At 45.4% G+C, this 18,575-nt stretch overlaps 1 protein-coding gene across 1 annotated transcript in view; it reads left to right on the top strand.

The window, feature by feature from the left end:
• Nucleotides 1–18,575, top strand: part of LOC124776003 (UDP-glucosyltransferase 2-like) — a 90,492-nt gene that overhangs the window by 30,407 nt on the left and 41,510 nt on the right. The window contains exons 2-3 of the mRNA XM_047250845.1: nucleotides 786–970; nucleotides 15,315–15,496. Of these exons, the coding sequence (XP_047106801.1) occupies nucleotides 794–970; nucleotides 15,315–15,496 (359 nt within the window). The 5' untranslated portion in view covers nucleotides 786–793. The remainder of the gene's footprint in view (nucleotides 1–785; nucleotides 971–15,314; nucleotides 15,497–18,575) is intronic.

Genomic DNA, 18,575 nt, shown 5'->3' with positions numbered 1-18,575 from the left:
TTCATAAGGAGCGGGTGCCTCCTGGACAAACAGTTAACCAATATTACTACAAAGAAATTTTAGAAAGACTTCGTAAAAGAATTCTTCGTGTCCGTGCCAACATTGCTGATAATTGGATTCTGCATCATGATAATGCGCCAACCTATACTGCTCTGTCAGTACAGCAATTTTTAACCTCAAGACAAATTTCAGTACTACCACAGCCACCCTATTCAGCAGATATCGCTCCGTGCGACTTTCTTCTATTCCCAAGAGTCAAAACGGCGGGGTCAAGGGACACCATTTTCGAACAACACAAGGTGTCCAAAAAGCTGTGACGCGGCTCATGGAGGATATTAAAGAAGATGAGTTCCAGAAATGTTACCATCAATGGCAGAAGCGCTGGAAAAAGTGTGTGCAATCAGAAGGGAACTACTTTGAAGAAGACGACACTAAACTTGACTAAAACGGTAAGCAACTTTTTTGTTCACATGTCTCATTACTGTACTGTCGCACCTCGTATGTCGTAGGCAGTACTTATCGTACCAAACAGTTTGATAGCTCTCCGTTCCATTCACAGATGGAGCGTAGGTAAAGTGTTTATAAGAGCATGTGCCACCTGTTGTTAGCCTATTTTTTTCTATTAACCCATCTTCTCAGTAAGGTTGTGTTTGTTCAGATTCAGAAGGTCCTCGCTTTTGCCTGTTCTTTTAAATGAATTGTAACACCTAACGTGCTCCAAGCACGATGCTCACGTCGAAATGGGTAATTCACTTGCTGCTACCAGACGACCGTGTTCATTGCAGGAGGAACCATGCTGCAAGTGGTCGCGTTTTCGCTGCTGGCGGTGGTGAGCACGTCATCAGCAGCTATGATCTTGGTGATCGCACCGTCACCGTCCTACAGCCACCAGCTGCCATTCCACATCCTGACAAAGGCTCTCCTGCAGAGGGGCCACCGAGTCACCCTCATGACGACAGACTCCATGAAGGTCAGCCAAAAGCATATTATAAGCAACTGACTGTACAATCTAAGAAAAAAAAGACGCACCACGAAAGAATTATCCGGACGGGACGGAAATCGTCATTAGATGTAATGCAGAGACAAATGATTATAGCTTCAGAAAAATTGGATGATTTATTCAAAAGAAAAAGCTTCATAAACTGAGCAAGTCAATAATGCGTTGGTTCATTTCTGGCCCTTATCCAAGCAGCTATTCGCTTAGCATTGACTGATAAAATTGTAAGACGTCTTGCTGAGGGGTACCGTGCCAAATTCTGACCACTTGGGGGTTTATATCGTCAAAATTCCGAGACAAAGGGTCCTGTCCATAACGCTCCATAGATTCACAATTTGGAAGAGATGCGGCGACCTTGCTGGCCAAGGCAGGGTTTGGCAGGCAGGAAGACAAGCAGCAGAGGCTCTCACCGAGTGTGGGCGGGCATTATCTTGCTGAAATGTAAGGCCACAATAACGTCGACGTACCGCTGCGTTGTAAGGGTGCCGCGGGTGACAACCAAAGGGGTCCTTCTTTAAAAAGAAATAGCGCCCCAGACCATGACTCCTGGTTGTTGGGCCCTATGGTGGGCGACAGTTAAGTTGGCTTCCCATCGCCGTGTGGGGCGTCTTCGGCCTGGAATCTCATTGGCTGGAGTAGACTTGTCATCAGAGATGAGTCCCGCTTGGAGCTGAGCCCCGGTGACCAGCTTAGACGTTTCTGGAGCCACCCTGAACAGCGGCAGGATACCCCCCATACAGCCCGAAAACCAGGACTGATGGTCTGGGGTGCTATTTCTTTTCGTAGCTTCTCTGCCAGCCCTTTTGCCAGGGTATGCAGGTGGTAAAAGTTGTACGCTTCGGGGAATTGCTCTTTTCACAGGCGCTTGAATCAAAAAATGGTTCAAATGGCTCTGAGCACTATGGGACTTAACATTTGAGGACATCAGTCCCCTAGAACTTAGAACTACTTAAACCTATCGAACCCTAGGACATCACATACACCCATGCCCGAGGCAGGATTCGAACCTGCGACCGTAGCGCTCACGCGGTTCCAGACTGAAGCGCCTAGAACCGGCTGACGCATGAATCTCTATTAACCTCTCCTTATGGTCATTTTCGCGTGCTCTTTTGTATCGAGAGTGCAACAGCCTCTGCTGCCTCAGCATTTTGCCGGCCGGAGTGGCCGAGCGGTTCTAGGCGCTTCAGTCTGGAACCGCGAGACCGCTACGGTCGCAGGTTCGAATCCTGCCTCGGGCATGGATGTGTGTGATGTCCTTAGGTTAGTTAGGTTTAAGTAGTTCTAAGTTCTAGGGGACTGATGACCTTAGATGTTAAGTCCCATAGTGCTCAGAGCCATTTGAACCATTTTGGACTTCAGCATTTTCCGAATGATAGGTCTTTTCTGTCCTTCATTCACTAACTGGGCAGATAATCCTCCAGACCACGAGTTACGATCCGCTTAAACTTCACCCATAATTCCTCTACGCCCATCTTACTGGAAATAAGTGATGTCAATTAACTTTCTAAGTCACTTACTAACAATGCTTATCTCCTCTATCTATGAGAAATACTCTCCTAGCCTTTTTGACTGTTTTATTAACTTTCGTAGCCACAGTTGCTATCATAACACGATGATCACTGGCCCTCATTTCTACTCCTACATCGTTAAGTAGTGTGTAAGCTTAGGGACTGATGACCTTAGCAGTTAAGTCCCATAAGATTTCACACACATTTGAACATTTTTACTCCTACATCCATAAGGTCCTGTGTGTTTTTTAGCCAGGAGGTCTAAGATGTTTCGATTGCATGTCGGCTGTTAAATTGGCTGCTCAGGACAGTTTCCAGAAGACGTGTTAATAAGTGCACCGCACGACTATCTGTGTGCACCTCCTGCAATGAATCCATAGACATCCCTGTCAATATTCGGTAGGAGATTCTGCTCATACTAGGCTTGCCTGCTCTCTTCTTCAGTATATCCATCCAGTGTGGGACCTGCATCAGAAAGGACTGAAGGAGAACATCTAAAAGGTGAAAAGGAGGGCAGCTCGTTTTGTATTATCGCGAAATACGGGAGAGACGGCCACGGATTTGATACACGAATTGGAGTGGCTACAATTAAAACAAAGACTTTTTCATTGTGACAGAATATTCTCACGAAATTCACTTTCGCCTTAGAGCTTTGAAAATGTTATGTCAGCGTCCAGTTATAAAGAGAGAAATGATCATCATAATGAAATAAGGGCAATCAGAGTCGCACGGAAAGATTTAAGTGCTCATGTTTCCCCCGCATTGTTCTGCCAAGCAGTTCATTGTGGTTTGCAGAGTCATCATGTCATTAATTGTAAATAAAACTTCAGTGATTTTTTGATGTAATGATGCACACTCAAGCATATAAACTACTGCTCATCACCTGATAGGGAAGGGCTGAAGACAAGTTGTTTCCTAATGGGTCTTAAATTATTGTGTTGTAAATTTTTGTTGCGGTACGTTTTGCAGAAAAATACCTCTGACGTAGCGGTTGCAGTTCACATACGTACTAATCGATACCAAACTGATTTCACAATGATAGCGTTTAACAAGAACACAGCAATCATTAATGCACAGTTCGTAGCGGGGCTCGATTGGAAACACTACATTTTCGTTACTTAGCACCTAGGAACGTGGTTGACCGAAGGAAGTATGATTTCTAGACATTAAAAACTGAGGAATGGTGAGTATTCCAGCACTTCTGCACGAATCGTGGATCAGATTCTGTAACCTCAAGCGGAACCCATGTACAAAGCTGTGATAACGTTACAGCTACGTGAAGATGAAAACGATCATCAGATGCTATAGTTTTACTGGGTACTTCAGAACTGACTTACTTCAGCGTGGTGTCCTACTCTGCAACTTAGTCCCACACATGTTTCACTGCTCTAACAACTCGAATTATACATCCTACGTGCCATACTATGACAAATTCACTTTCCCAAGACCAATCTCGACACTGTTGCAGCTCACAAGCATGTTTTTTGGTACTGATGCGGCATTCTGTTTACACATTTTCACTTCTTTCGACCTGTCTGTGTGAATGAGCCTTGCATTATATTAAACTTTCAGGTTAGTCTGGGCTACATATATGCCATCTCACTAAAGTGTTAATCAGTTACTGCTGGCATATATATATATATATATATATATATATATATATATATATACATATATATACTAGTTCACCACGTCAGCATAAGAAAACTAACTGTAACGTAACTCCAGTAATTCTACACTAGGAAAATAAAAGCAATGTGCGTGATCGAATAACAGAAAATATAGCATTTACTTTGTTATAGTTTCATACGGTTAAATGGCCTGGTACATGTGTTTCAAGTAGACGCCATTTTGGCAACTTGTCTGTAACCTACTCCAGCTACCTAACTTTGGAAAGATGACCTCCAGTTCATCGTGGAATCAGAACCTTCTGTTTTTTTCTGGTGACTCTTCACGTCGTTGAGAGGTGAAACTTAGGTTAAAACGCAGAGTGAAAACTCTGTGGTCCGACTGTGATTCTATCCCGCGACCTGTCGAATTACAGGCACGCGCTATGCGACCAGACAACCATGCCCCACTGCTTTCTCTGTTGCTGTGTTGTTAAGATCATCCCAATAAATTATCTGTAGTATAATCTATTTTTTTCGCTGTATAGTATGCATGTTACTTTCACATTGTGGAAAAGGTGTGTAAGGGTCAGACAGTTGAAGTATCAAGTCTAATTTTAAGGTATAAGTACGTGCTGTTCTTCATTTGGTTGCATTGTGAAGCCTTCGTACTTCGTTATTGAATATTTTTGGCGTTAGATCGCTGAGAGCAGAACCTCGCAAATTGTTAACAACTCATTTTGGCCATTTTCAAGACTACTCAGTAAGTAATGTCAAGCTAAAAAAAAGGTAAACACTGCTGGCATGTTTTACTTTTGAATTTGATTGAGACCATTGTGCAGTTGAAGCTACGAGAAGGATTTGACAAATTCCATTTGTCATATGTATGGGAGGGATGTATTTCTTGGGAAGACTGCACATACATGAATTTCTCGTTTCTAAGGAGAAAAACTCGACTTGTGTGATGAACACCTCTTTTGGTGAAAACTCTAGAATCGGCTTGTTCACAATAATCGTCGCCAAACAAAATGGCAAATGACACAACTTATTTCACTACTGGCCATTAACATTACTACACCAAGAACAAATGCAGATGAGAAACCGGTATTCATTGGACAAATATATTATACTAGAACTGACATGTGATTACATTTTCACGCAATTTGGGTGCATAGATCCTGAGAAATCACTACCCAGAACAGCCACCTCTGGCCGTAATAACGGCCTTGACGCCTGGGCATTGAGTCAAAAGGAACTTGGATGGCGTGTACAGGTACAGCTGCCCATGCAGCTTCAACACGATACCACAGTTCATCAAGAGTAGTGACTGGCGTATTGTGACGAGCCAGTTGCTCGGCCACTATTGACCTGAGGCTTTCAATTGGTGAGAGATCTGGAGAATGTTCTGGCCAGGGCAGCAGTCGAACATTTTCTGTATCCGGAAAGGCCCGTACAGGACCTGCAACATGCGGTCGTGCATTATCCTGCTGAAATGTAGGGTTTCGTAGGGATCGAATGAAGGGTTAGGCCACGGGTCATAACACATCTGAAATGTAACGTCCACTGTTCAAAGTGTCGTCAACGCGAACAAGAGGCGACCGAGACGTTAATCAATGGCACCCCATACCATCACTCCCGGTAATACGCCAGTATGGCTTGACGAATACACGCTTCCAATTTGCGTTCACCGAGATCTCGCCAAAAACCGATGCGACCATCATGATGCTGTAAACAGAACCTGGATTCATCCGAAAAAATGATGTTTTGCCATTCGTGCACCCAGGTTCGTCGTTGAGTACACCATCGCAGGCGCTCCTGTCTGTGATGTAGCGTCAAGGGTAACCTCAGCCATGGTCTCCGAGCTGATGGTCCATGCTGCCGCAAACGTCGTCGAACTGTTCGTGCAGATGGTTGTTGTCTGGCAAACGGCCCCATCTGTTGACTCAGGGATCGAGACGTGGCTGCACGATCCGTCACAGCCATGCGGATAAGATGCCTGTCATCTCGACTGCTAGTGATACGAGGCCGTTGGGATCCAGTAAGCGTTCCGTATTACCCTTCTGAACCCACCGTTTCCATATTCTGGTAACAGTCATTGGATCTCGACCATGGGATCCAGCACGGCGTTCCGTATTATCCTTCTGAACCCACCGATTCCATATTCTGGTAACAGTCATTGGATCTCGACCAACGCGACCAGCAATGTCGCGATACGATAAACCGCAATCGCGATAGGCTAGAATCCGACCTTTGTCAAAGTCGGAAACGTGATGGTACGCATTTTTCCTCCTTACACGAGGCATCACAATAACGTTTCACCAGGCAACGCCGGTCAACTGCTGTTTGTGCATGAGAAATCGGTTGGCGATTTTCCTCATGTCAGCACGTTGCAGGTGTCGCCACCGGCGCCAGCCTTGTGTGAATGCTCTGAAAAGCTAATCATTTGCATATCACAGCATCTTCTTCCTGTCGGTTAAATTTTGCGTCTGTGGCACGTCATCTTCGTGATGTAGCAATTTTAATGGCCAGTAGTGTACTTTACTCTCTATTACTCCTATCTGAACACGAGCTAAGAGTCGTCTTCCTATTAGTACTCTCGAAATCTGCGACCCAAATGGGGGCCGACCACCGATGAACAGCGTTGACAAGGGTAGCTGAACTCTGTCTTGCTGGTGCGGGGGGGGGGGGGGGGGGGGGGGCAGGAAACTGGGTGGCGTGAGGAGCCGGGGGCCGCAACTGGGACTGACACCGAGCTCTCGGTCGCTCCTCGACATGTGCCCTGCGCTCGGAGGGGAACGTCGGTCGGAAAACCCCAGAACAGGCACCCACCCTCTTCCTGTGCTACAGTCTGGAACCGCACGACCGCTACGGTCGCAGGTTCGAATCCTGCCTCGGGCATGGCTGTGTGTGATGTCCTTAGGTTAGTTAGGTTTAAGTAGTTCTAAGTTCTAGGGGACTTATGACCACAGCAGTTGAGTCCCATAGTGCTCAGAGCCATTTGAACCATTTGAACCTCTTCCTGTGCCAGTCCGACGAAAAATAGAGAGGGTGATCTACATCTACATCCATACTCAGCAAGCCACCTAACGGTGTGTGGCGGAGGGTACTTTGAGCACTTCTATCGGTTCTCCCTTCTATTCCAGTCTCGTACTGTTTGCGGAAAGAAAGATTGTCGGTACGCTTCTGTGTGGCCTCTAATCTCTCTGATCTTATCCTCATGGTCTCTTCGAGAGATATACTGCTTGACTCCTGGCTGAAGGTATGTTCTCGAGACTTCAACAAAAGCGTGTACCGAGCTACTGAGCGTCTCTGCTGCAGAGTCTTCCACTGGAGTTTATCTATCATCTCCGTAACGCTTTCGCGATTACTAAATGATCCTGTAACGAAGCGCGCTGCACTTCGTTGGATCTTCTCTACCCTATCTGGTACGGATCCCACACTGGTGAGCAGTATTCAAGCAGTGGGCGAACACGCGTACTGTAACCTACTTCCTTTGTTTTCGGATTGCATTTCCTTAGGATTCTTCCAATGAATCACAGTCTGGCATCTGCTTTACCGACGATCAACTTTATATGATCATTCCATTTTAAATCACTCCTAATGCCTACTCTCAGACAATTTATGGAATTAACCGCTTCCAGTTGCCGACCTGCTATATTGTAGCTAAATGATAAAGGATATTTCTTTCTATGTATTCGCAGCACATTACACTTGTCTGCATTGAGATTCAATTGCCATTCCCTGCACCATGCGTCAATTCGTTGCAGATCCTCCTGCATTTCAATACAATTTTCCATTGTTTCAACCTCTCGATATACTACAGCATCATCCGCAAAAAGCCTCAGTGAACTACGATGTTGTCCACAAGGTCATTTATGTATATCGTGAATAACAACGGTCCTACAGCACTCCACTGCGGCACACCTGAAATCACTCTTACTTCGGAATACTTCTCTCCATTGAGAATGACATGTTGTGTTCTGTTATCTAGGAACACTTGAATCCAATCAGACAATTGGTCTGATAGTCCATACGCTCTTACTTTGTTCACTAAACGACTGTGGGGAACTGTATCGAACGCCTTGCGGAAGTCAAGAAACACGGCATCTACCTGGGAACCCGTGTCTATGGCCCTCTGAGTCTCGTGGACGAATAGCGCGAGATGGGTTTCACACGATCGTCTTTTTCGAAACCCATGCTGATTCCTACAGAGTAGATTTCTTGTCTCCATGAAAGTCATTATACTCGAGCATAATGACGACGACGGCTACAATGACGATGATGACGGCGCCCGTACCACTGAGGGTGGCGGGACGAGCACCACAAAGTTTAGCTGCAGCGGCAGCGAAGGCAATGCGTCCAGCTCCACCGGTTCCACCGGCGGTGCCGAAGAAGTACCCGGAGGTGGCTGCACCAGCCTCACGATCCCGGTAGGATGCGAATCAGGGGGTCAGCAAATCTGTAGAAGAATCTCGCAGTCGACAAGCACGAATCTGGTTTTGATGGCGGCGCAGCAACCCAGCAGGACCTTGAATTAAATACATGTTAGCGCCCAAATTTCGAAGAAACGTTCCTGTCCCCCAGCGCCTTGTGCGACAAAAACTCTGAAAAGAATAGAATCACTAGGCGCAAAGCGATACTTGTGGAGCGTGGGAGGCGCTATGCGCTGCGTTAAGTGCAGCAGCTGGAGCAGTGTGCAGTGGTGCCGGACATGTAGAAGCCCCACCGGCGACGGACCGTCACTGGGCTGGGAAAAGTACGTTTCGAGGAAGACCATCAGCGCTTGCTCCCACGTGTGTGAGGCACATAGTTTGTTCACCTGTTGCTTGAGCGCACGCACAATTCGTTCAGCTTCTCCGTTCCACTGAGAATGAAACGGAGCAATGATAAGGTGAATGGTACCACTGAGTGTAGAAAACTGTTCAAAGTCCTGAGCCGTAAAATGTGGTACGTTGACTGGAACCAGTAGTTCCAAGCAAAACTTATGTGGCGAAGTTCGAATGGGCACTACAAACGCCGCGCAGGATTAGCCGAGCGGGCTAGGGCGCTGCAGTCATCGACTGTGCGGCTGGTCCCGGCGGAGGTTGGAGTCCTCCCTCGGGCATGGGTGTGTGTGTTTGTCCTTAGGATAATTTAAGTTAATTAGTGTGTAAGCTTAGGGACTGATGACCTTAGCAGTTAAGTCCCATAAGATTTCACACACATTTGAACTTTTTTTTTTGCACTGCAAACGGATATTTGTTTGCGAATAACCAATGTGTGTTGCAAAAGGGACCAGCAAAGTCACTCGCTGCCACGGAGGTTGTGACATTGGCCAAGCTGAAAGCGTTTGCGGTGGGGCCGATGGATTCCAGCACAAGTGCGACACTGCGACGTCATGTTTTCAATGTGAGTGTCCCGGCCAAGTACAGTGCTGACGCGCTGCCTGTTTTGTGCGCATTATTTCCCAATGTCCTTGGTGGAGCAATCGCAACATATCTTTTTGCATCATTTTACTAATAGGCACATGCGATTGTCCAGAAACATTTTGGAATGAAATCACACCATGCTGGCGGAGCGGCTATGCCGAAGAGCAAGATATCCGCGCAGATAAGAATTCTGAATGTTTTTCACTGGAGGAGATCAAGCAGTACGGATGCAGTGCAACAAATGGTTCGTCAGGGTCTGCTTCTGTGGCCTGCACAGTTTTCGTATAGTTCTGTGGAAAAGTCTGTAACAGATCAGTGTCCTGCGCAATGATCTGATAACAAGATGCAGCAGTAGCATCGAATTCAGAATCAAGCCAACAAGAAGGCAAGGAAGGGCGTCAGCATTTGCGTGTTTTGAGGTGGCCGGTATAATATACCAAATGGTTCAAATGGCTCTGAGCACTATGGGTCTTAACTGCTGTGGTCACCAGTCCCATAGAACTTAGAACTGCCTAAACCTAACTAACCTATCGACGTCACACACATCCATGCCCGAGGCAGGATTCGAACCTGCGACCGTAGCGGTCTCGAGGTTCCAGACTGCAGAGCGCAGAACCGCACGGCCACTTCGGCCGGCAGTGTAGTACTGTCCACAGCTACATTGAAAACGACACTATCGTGTCAAACCCTTAAGTTCGGTGACCCACTGACGGCATGTCTGTTCTTTCTCCTTAGTCGAAAATACTTGTAACAAGCTGCAACCACCTGTACCTGATCCTCAGAATACTTAGAGAGGGCGGAAACTAAACCTCCAGAAACTAGCAACTTCGGCCTACTAGTGCGGATAAATTCTGAGCGAGGCGATTGTCTCCTGTACTGGCCACGGTAAGAGACAAGAAAGTTCCACAGTACCTTGCATTTGATGTGTAGCAAGCGTTGAATTTTGCTTAGTACTCATTCCATTACTCTTGTTTGTATGCGATCTGAGGTTTTCCCGGCGTGTTTCCAATTTGATTAGTTCTCGGGTGTCCGACAGGGTAGCGTCGTAATTTCTCCACAATATTTCGGCAGACGTACACGCTCCCATCTTCAGGTGGTTCCTGACGAATGCTGTGCTGTTCCTCTCGGCACCCTATATATACTAGCCGTTACCCCCTCCACCGTTCCTCTCCTGGTGTCTTCGGTGCGGCCGGCGCAGCGGCTACTGGAGGTGGCGGGGGAGGAGGCGCCTGGGTCTGAACTGGGGTCTGCAGTCTCCCTGCTGCCACCGTCGGGGGCGGTCCTCGATCTCTGGGACCGCATCTTTCTCTCCAAGATGAGAGCAGGGTTCCAAGCCTGACTAAGTTGAAGGCCGCTGACTTTATTGGGTTGGGTTGTTTGGGGAAAGAGACCAAACTGCGACGTCATAGGTCTCATCGGATTAGGCAAGGACGGGGAAGGAAGTCGGCTGTGCCCTTTCAAAGGAACCATCCCGGCGTTTGCCTGGATCGAGTTAGTGAAATCACGGAAAACCTTTATCACAATGGCCGGACGCGGGATTGAACCGCCGTCCTCCCGAATCCGAGTCCAGTGTGGTAACCACTGCGCCACCCCGCTCGGTCTGACTTTATTAATTAGATCGTCCTGTAGTCGGATTTGGATGGCCTCTTTAGTAAAGCAGTCCCAGCAGTAGGAGGATTGACAGTATTTTTGTTTTTTCATAGTCCATAGTATGGCCAGTCTTTATACAATGGTCAGCCACGGCTGATTTAGTGGCCTGGCGTAATTCGGTTGGGCGCTTGTGTTCGCGGCACCTCTCTTGTACAGTGCGGACTGTCTCCCCAATGTATGATTTTCCGCACAGACAGGGAATTTGATAAACGCCTGGTTTTCGTTGGCCTAGGTCACCTTCATCTGGAGCGAAAGATGCGGTCCCAGAGATCGAGGACCGGCCCCGACTGTGGCAGCAGGGAGACTGCAGACCCCAGTTCAGACTCAGGCGCCGCTTCTCCCACCACCTCCAATAGCCGCCGCGCTGGCCGCACCGAAGACACCAGGAGAGGAACGGTGGAGGGGGTAACGGCTAGTATATGTAGGGCGCCGAGAGGAACAGCACAGCATTCGTCAGGAACCACCTGAAGATGGCAGCGTGTACGTCTGCCGAAATATTGTGGAGAAATTACGACGCTACCCTGTCGGACACCCGAGAACTGTTCAAATCAAACTCTTGTTTGTACGTGGAAAGCTCAGAATGAGGAAATGTGTGGAGGCAGTGCTGTGGATTTGGCTGTCTGTTGTGCGGAGACGATGCAGCAGGGGCTTCTGCATTAATGAGCGCGCTTCACTGCCGTCATCAACTGCGACATTTATTGGTTCTTAAAATGAATGAACTGCGTTAGACCAATAACAGCAAGCGGCGGAGGAGGCGGGTTAGAGGGCACTTTAATGTGAGCGCCGCAACAAATTATAAGTAGAAACAAGGCGAAAGAAAGAACACAATTAATAGCAATGCATCTCTGAAGGAAAAGAGAGAAATCTTAGTGACGCGCTGTGACGGAGCGGCGTAGAGCGAAGGCAGCGTTCGTTCTCGAATCCTCATCGCCAGATGTTGTGTCGGGTGGTGTGGAACTCAGCTCGGACACAAACAAGTAAGGAGAGAAGTTGCGATGGCCAGCGGCAGGATCCAAAATCTGTACAAAACACTAAGATTATTTGATCACTTTGTTTCTAAAAAGAAAAGAAACTTAACTACTTCCTGTGCGTCCAGTATACAAGTACGAGGGTCACTCCAAAAGAAATGCACACTATTTTTGTGAAAATACAGTTTTAATTCTGCATGTGTGAAAGTTTTACAGTGTGTAAATACATCCTTCCCGCTTGTTTTCAAACTTAGTTCAACCTGTTCCAGTGAGTGGCGCCGTCACAGCATGTCTTCAAGATGACTGCTACACTTGACGTTCGTCAGAAGCAACGTGCTGTCACAGAATTCCTGTGCTGTGAAAACGAGACAGTGGGAAACATGCACAAGAGGTTGATAAAGGTGTATGGCGATGCTTCTGTCGATCGCAGTACATTTAGTCGGTGGGCAAGTGGGTTACGTGATGAAAGCGGGCACGGCAATATTGAGGATTGTCCTCGCAGCGGCAGGCCTCATACTGCACACAGTCCAGACAATATGCAGAGAGTTAACAAATTGGTGACTGCTGACAGACGCATCACAGTGAACGAATTGTCACGCTACGTTGGGATAGGGGAAGGAAGTGTTTGCAGTATACTGAAAGTGTTGGCGTTAAAAAGGGTTTGTGCCAGGTGGGTTCCCAGGATATTGACAGTGGCTCACAAAGAAACAAGAAAAACTGTATCCAGCGAACTTTTGGAACAGTACGAGAATGGTGGAGTTGAATTTCTTGGAAGAATTGTGATAGGTGATGAAAAATGGCTCCATAATTTTTCACCGGAGACAAAGAGGCAATCAATGGAGTGGCATCATGCAAATTCACCCAAGAAAAAAATATTCAAAACCACACCTTCTGCTTGAAAAGTTATGGCTACGGTGTTTTTCGACTCCGAAGGACTCTGGCTTGTGGACATCATGCCAAGTGGAACCACCATAAATTCTGGTGCATATGTGACGACACTAAAGAAACTTCAAGCTCGACTGAGCCGTGTTCGACTACATCGGCAAAAGCAGGATGTTTTGCTGTTGCACGGCAATGCACGGCCACATGTTAGTCAAAAAACCATGGAAACGATCACAAAACTCGGATGGACAACACTGAAACACCCGCCTTACAGTTCTGGCCTGGCTCCATGTGACTATCATCTCTTTGGGAAACTGAAAGACTCCCTTCTTGGAACAAGGTTTGAAGATGATGACTCCCTGGTGCACGCTGCCAAACAGTGGCTCCAACAAGTTGGTCCAGAATTTTACTGTGCGGGTATACGAGCGCTGGTTCTAACATGGCGTAAGGCAGTTGAGGGGGATGAAAATTATGTGGAGAAATGAAAATATTGTTCCTAAAGGATATATCTACACACTGTAAAACTTTCAAACATGTAGAATAAAAGATGGATTTAAAAAAGTTGTGTGCATTTCTTTTGGACTGACCCTCGTTCTTTAGTCTCCATTACTACTCTCAGAACACAGGCTAAGTATCGTCTTCCTATTACCCTGTACTGTGCTCTCGAAGTCTGCGACGGAACTGGGATCCGCCCAGCGATGGGCAACCGGTTAAATCAGAGTCGACAGGGGGCGCTGAAATCTGTCTTGCAGGAGGTGTGGTGCAGCCTGCTCTTTCCATTTGTGCTCGGGGCAGTGCCTTCTTGACGTCGTTCGCGGCGCTGTGCTGCTCGGTTGCAGTCAGTGCTTTAGGACTGCACAATAGGAACACTCCCATTTCGGCTCACAAACGTAATTTTGTTATTTCCATCCCTCCATCAAACCCAAGATTCACAGAAATAACATCAGAATGTGACCCACAAGGTACTACTAAATTTTTTCACACTTCAATTCTATATAACCGGCATGTTTAGATATTAACCAAATCACTAGGCTTAACCGAGTTCGCAGTTCCAAGGAATTACTACAAACTCGGGCAGCTCTGACACTGCTTCCTATGGTCCATTGTCGGCGGTCGGGAATACTCTTTTCATGTTCTTTGAGCACCTCTTTATTACTTTCACATGCTGTCGCGTACCTATCATGGACAGACAGCCACACTCAGTACGAAAGAATAAACAATAACGAAACCTGGGAAGATATGACATAGGAATGTTACGTGTTAGGATATGTAAACCTTACAGTACGTTTTTCTATACTTTAGTTCAAAAATTGTAAACAATTGCATTGTACACAGGTAGCCATCTTGATTGATAGGGAGCCGGCCGCTGTGGCCGAGCGGTTCTAGGCGCTTCAGTCCGGAATCGAGCTGCTGCTACGGTCGCAGGTTCGAATCCTGCCTCGGGCATGGATTTGTGTGATGTCCTTAGGTTAGTTAGGTTTAAGTAGTTCTAAGTCTTGGGGATTAATGACCTCAGATGTTAAGCCCCATAGTGCTTAGAGCCATTTGAACCATTTTGATTGATGGAGGGGGGGTGGGGAGAAGAGGAATCACATAATTAATTTTTGATTAACATTGAGTGGCACTAAAATACTAGAAGTTACTAATTATTTGCTGGAAGGCTTCCCCAATATCCACAATCCAGTCCATTGAACTATGCATGCACGAAACTAGAATCTCCCATACGTTATGGATTGGTAAAAAATTTAATCATTATACAGTATAAATACACCTATGTCGACCACTGAACTTTTAATCGGAAATTGAGCATCTTATCTCTCAGGTTTTCTTTGTGTATCTGATTATTTTATGCTTTCTTGAGTACAACAACACATGTACAATACAGTACTATCAATTTATATATAAGTAAGTACCTGTGAAATGTTGAGCTATTGCCTAAAATCATCGTGACATGTGATAAACTACACAGAAATTCTGTGTGAGTCGTTGCTATCAAGGTCTCTATCAATTCATGCGGTTTTTCAGAACGCTGGTCACACGATAACTGTTTTGTGTACTTACTAACATATAGAGCCCAGTCGTCAGAGATATTAGTCCACCAAAACCATTCATTATATCTTGGAATCAATTACACCAAGTGCCAGAAGAAATGCTTGTCTGATTCATCTTGTTGGAAGAACATAGTTTTTATTATTAAGACACAGACTTTTATTTATCCTTACAGACGAATGTCATAAAGATACATTTGAGTATCATTTAGGTGAAAGAAACAGATTGTTTCATTTGTGTTTCAGATATCTCATGAGAACTATACCGAGATTGACTTGTCAATAGCTTATAGATACATAAGAGGCCACTATGATTTTGTGAAGGTATACGAAGAAACACCGACACGGTCGATGGCAATGAGGCTGGACATTTCCGCTAAGTGCGCTGAGATGCAGTTAAATGAGACTTCGGTACAGAGGTTCATCAGGTAGACGAATTATTTTATCTTTAATTACTGCTTTATTTAATTTTCTATACTTCAGTGTTACGCTGAAAGCTGTGTTTGCAGTCCACTGTCAGATAAATGGTGACGTATGGATCTTGAACAGAAACTAACATAATAGCACTGACTTGCTTTGATAACTGCTCTTTCAGTTAAGTATTATTATACATTTAGTTAGCTCTGTTATCTTGATGTAATCATGATCATAATTATTAGAACCTACTTTGAATTTAATGTTTTCGTATAATAGTCTCTTCCAGATTAGTTATTCATTTTGCAGGAAGTAATTACGAAACCTAGTCTCTTGCAACTGAGTTTATTCAGTGTTTGTCTTATAGATAAGAACAATACCGTCAAGTGAGTGTTTATTTCGTTTTTAACCACATATGTTCCATCTATTAATACTAGGCGTCATCAGTGTTTTTCATTTCTTTATTTTCTTGGTGGGTCAGAAAGTTCTTCTGTAGGCACTAGATGCACACAATATGATCGGTTGTATGACACATTTACTTGATGACCTGAAGCTATTAATAAATTTTTCCGAGAACTTGGTTACAGAACCGACTATAAAGCGTATTGTCTGCGTCCTATCCAAGACAACTAGTGGTCGGCGTTCGTGTTGTCTCCCTTCAGAGCTATTAAAAAACTTAACTTCTTGCAGTTTCTGTAATTTCCTCTGTCCGGGAATATCTATTTCAGCCGCAGTTTGTGTAGGCTTTGCAACCACCTGGTGTCTGTGCAAGACACACTGGACCTACAACTGAAGTTATGGCCTAGAGTGCCATTTCGTATAATAGCAGGAGCACTCTCGTGTTTATCCCGCGTCCTGACTGCAAAATTGTACGTCAGTCTTACGATCTATTAATCTTACGATATATATTAATGAACAACATTCCAGGAGATTCCAGGGCTCGCCCACATACAGTTCCTGTAACCCAGCATGCACTACAAAATGTCGATGCCTTGGCCTGCTCAGTCACGAGACCAGTCTCCAGTCGGACGTATATGGAACATCATCGCTCGACAACTCCAGCGTCATCCACAAAGAGCATTTACCATCCGGGTATTGACCGTCCAAGGGCAACAGGCAACCAACTACATCCCACAAACTGACGTCCGTCACCTATACAACGCAATGAATGGACGACTGTATGTTGGTATTTGACATTCTGGCGGCTACACCGGTTATTAATGTACCACCTTTTCACTTCTGAAACGGCTATCTCGCGCTTACATTAACCTACGCACTTGCAGTGTTGATCACTTAACTGTGTTACCTTGACAAATATATTTTCTTTACAATAGTTATTTTTTTGTCGTTGTTAAATTCCCACCAGTCGAGACAAGGCCCCGGGAGTAGACAACATTCCATTAGAACTAATGACAGTCTTCGGAGAGCCAGCCCTGACTAAGCTCTACCATCTGGTGAGCAAGATGTATGAGACAGGCGAAATACCCTCAGACTTCAGGAAGAATATAATAATTCCAATCCCAAAAAAAGCAGGTGTTGACAGATGCGAAAATTACCGAACTATCAGTTTAATAAGTCACAGCTGCAAAATGCTAACGCGAATTCTTTACAGACAAATGGAAAAACTGATAGAAACTGACCTCGGGGAATATCAGTTTTGATTCCGTAGAAATGTTGGAACACGTGAGGCAATACTGACCCTACGACTTATCTTAGAAAATATATTAAGGAAAGGCAAACATCATTTTCTAGCATTTTTAGACTTAGAGAAAGCTTTTGACAATGTTGACTGGAATACTCTCTTTCAACTTCTGAAGGTGGCAGGGGTAAAATACAGGGAGCGAAAGCCTATTTACAATTTGTACAGAAACTAGATGGCAGTTAAAAGAGTCGAGGGACATGAAAGGGAAGCAGTGGTTGGGAAGGGAGTAAGACAGGGTTGTAGCCTATCCCCGATGTTATTCAATCTGTACATTGAGTAAGCAGTAAAGGAAACAAAAGAAAAATTCGGAGTAGGCATTAAAATCCATGGAGAAGAAATAAAAACCTTGAGGTTCACCGATGACACTGTAATTCTGTCAGAGACAGCCAAGGACCTGGAAGAGCAGCTGAACAGAATGGACAGTGTCTTGAAAGGAGGATATAAGATGAACATCAACAAAAGCAAAACGAGGATAATGGAATGTAGTCGAAGTAAGTCGGGTGATGCTTGGGCATTAGATTAGGAACTGAGACACTTAAAGTAGTAAATGAGTTTTGCTATTTGGGGAGCTGGGTTAACTGATGATGGTCGAAGCAGAGAGGACATAAAATGTAGACTGGCAATGGCAAGGAAAGCGTTTCTGAAGAAGAGAAATTTGTTAACATCGAGTATAGATTTAAATGTCAGGAAGTCGTTTCTGAAAGTATTTGTATGGAGCGTAGCCATGTATGGAAGTGAAACGTGGACAATAAATAGTTTGGTCAAGAAGAGAATAGGAGCTTCCGGAATGTGGTGCTACAGAAGAATGCTGAAGATTAGATGGGTAGATCACAGAATTAATGAGGACGTACTGAACAGAATTGGAGAGAAGAGAAGTTTGGGGCACAACTTGACTAGAAGAAGGGAACGGTTGTTAGGGCATATTCTGAGGCATCAAGGGATCACCAATTTAGTACTGGAGGGTAAAAATCGTAGAGGAAGACCAAGTGATGAATACACTAAGCAGATTCAGAAGGATGTAGGCTGAAGTAGGTACTGTGAGATGAAGAAGCTTGCACAGGATAGAGTAGCATGGAGAGCTGCATCAAACCAGTCTCTGGAGTGAAGACCACAACAACAACAACAACAAAAATTTCCCACCTTCCACACAGCAGGCTCAAATGTAGAAAACCTGTGCTGGAACTCAGCCTTCTCCAATAGTCTGTTTCTTGGCATGAAGAAGAGTGCTGGAGACCTTACGGATACCGTTTGCTGGACAAGATCTGTGGATTCACATGGATGGAACCTTACCACATATAGGTATGCAGCTGCCGAGGAAAACATGGAGCGGCCTTAACCACGTCAAAACCATGCATTAAGTATGAAGAGCTTCCCTTTACGCAGTCCTGAAC

The sequence above is a fragment of the Schistocerca piceifrons genome, chromosome 2, assembly GCF_021461385.2.
Source record: "Schistocerca piceifrons isolate TAMUIC-IGC-003096 chromosome 2, iqSchPice1.1, whole genome shotgun sequence".
NCBI lineage: Eukaryota > Metazoa > Arthropoda > Insecta > Orthoptera > Acrididae > Schistocerca > Schistocerca piceifrons.
Note: the sequence above shows the minus strand (reverse complement) of the source record. Positions and strands in the feature narration are given on the sequence as shown.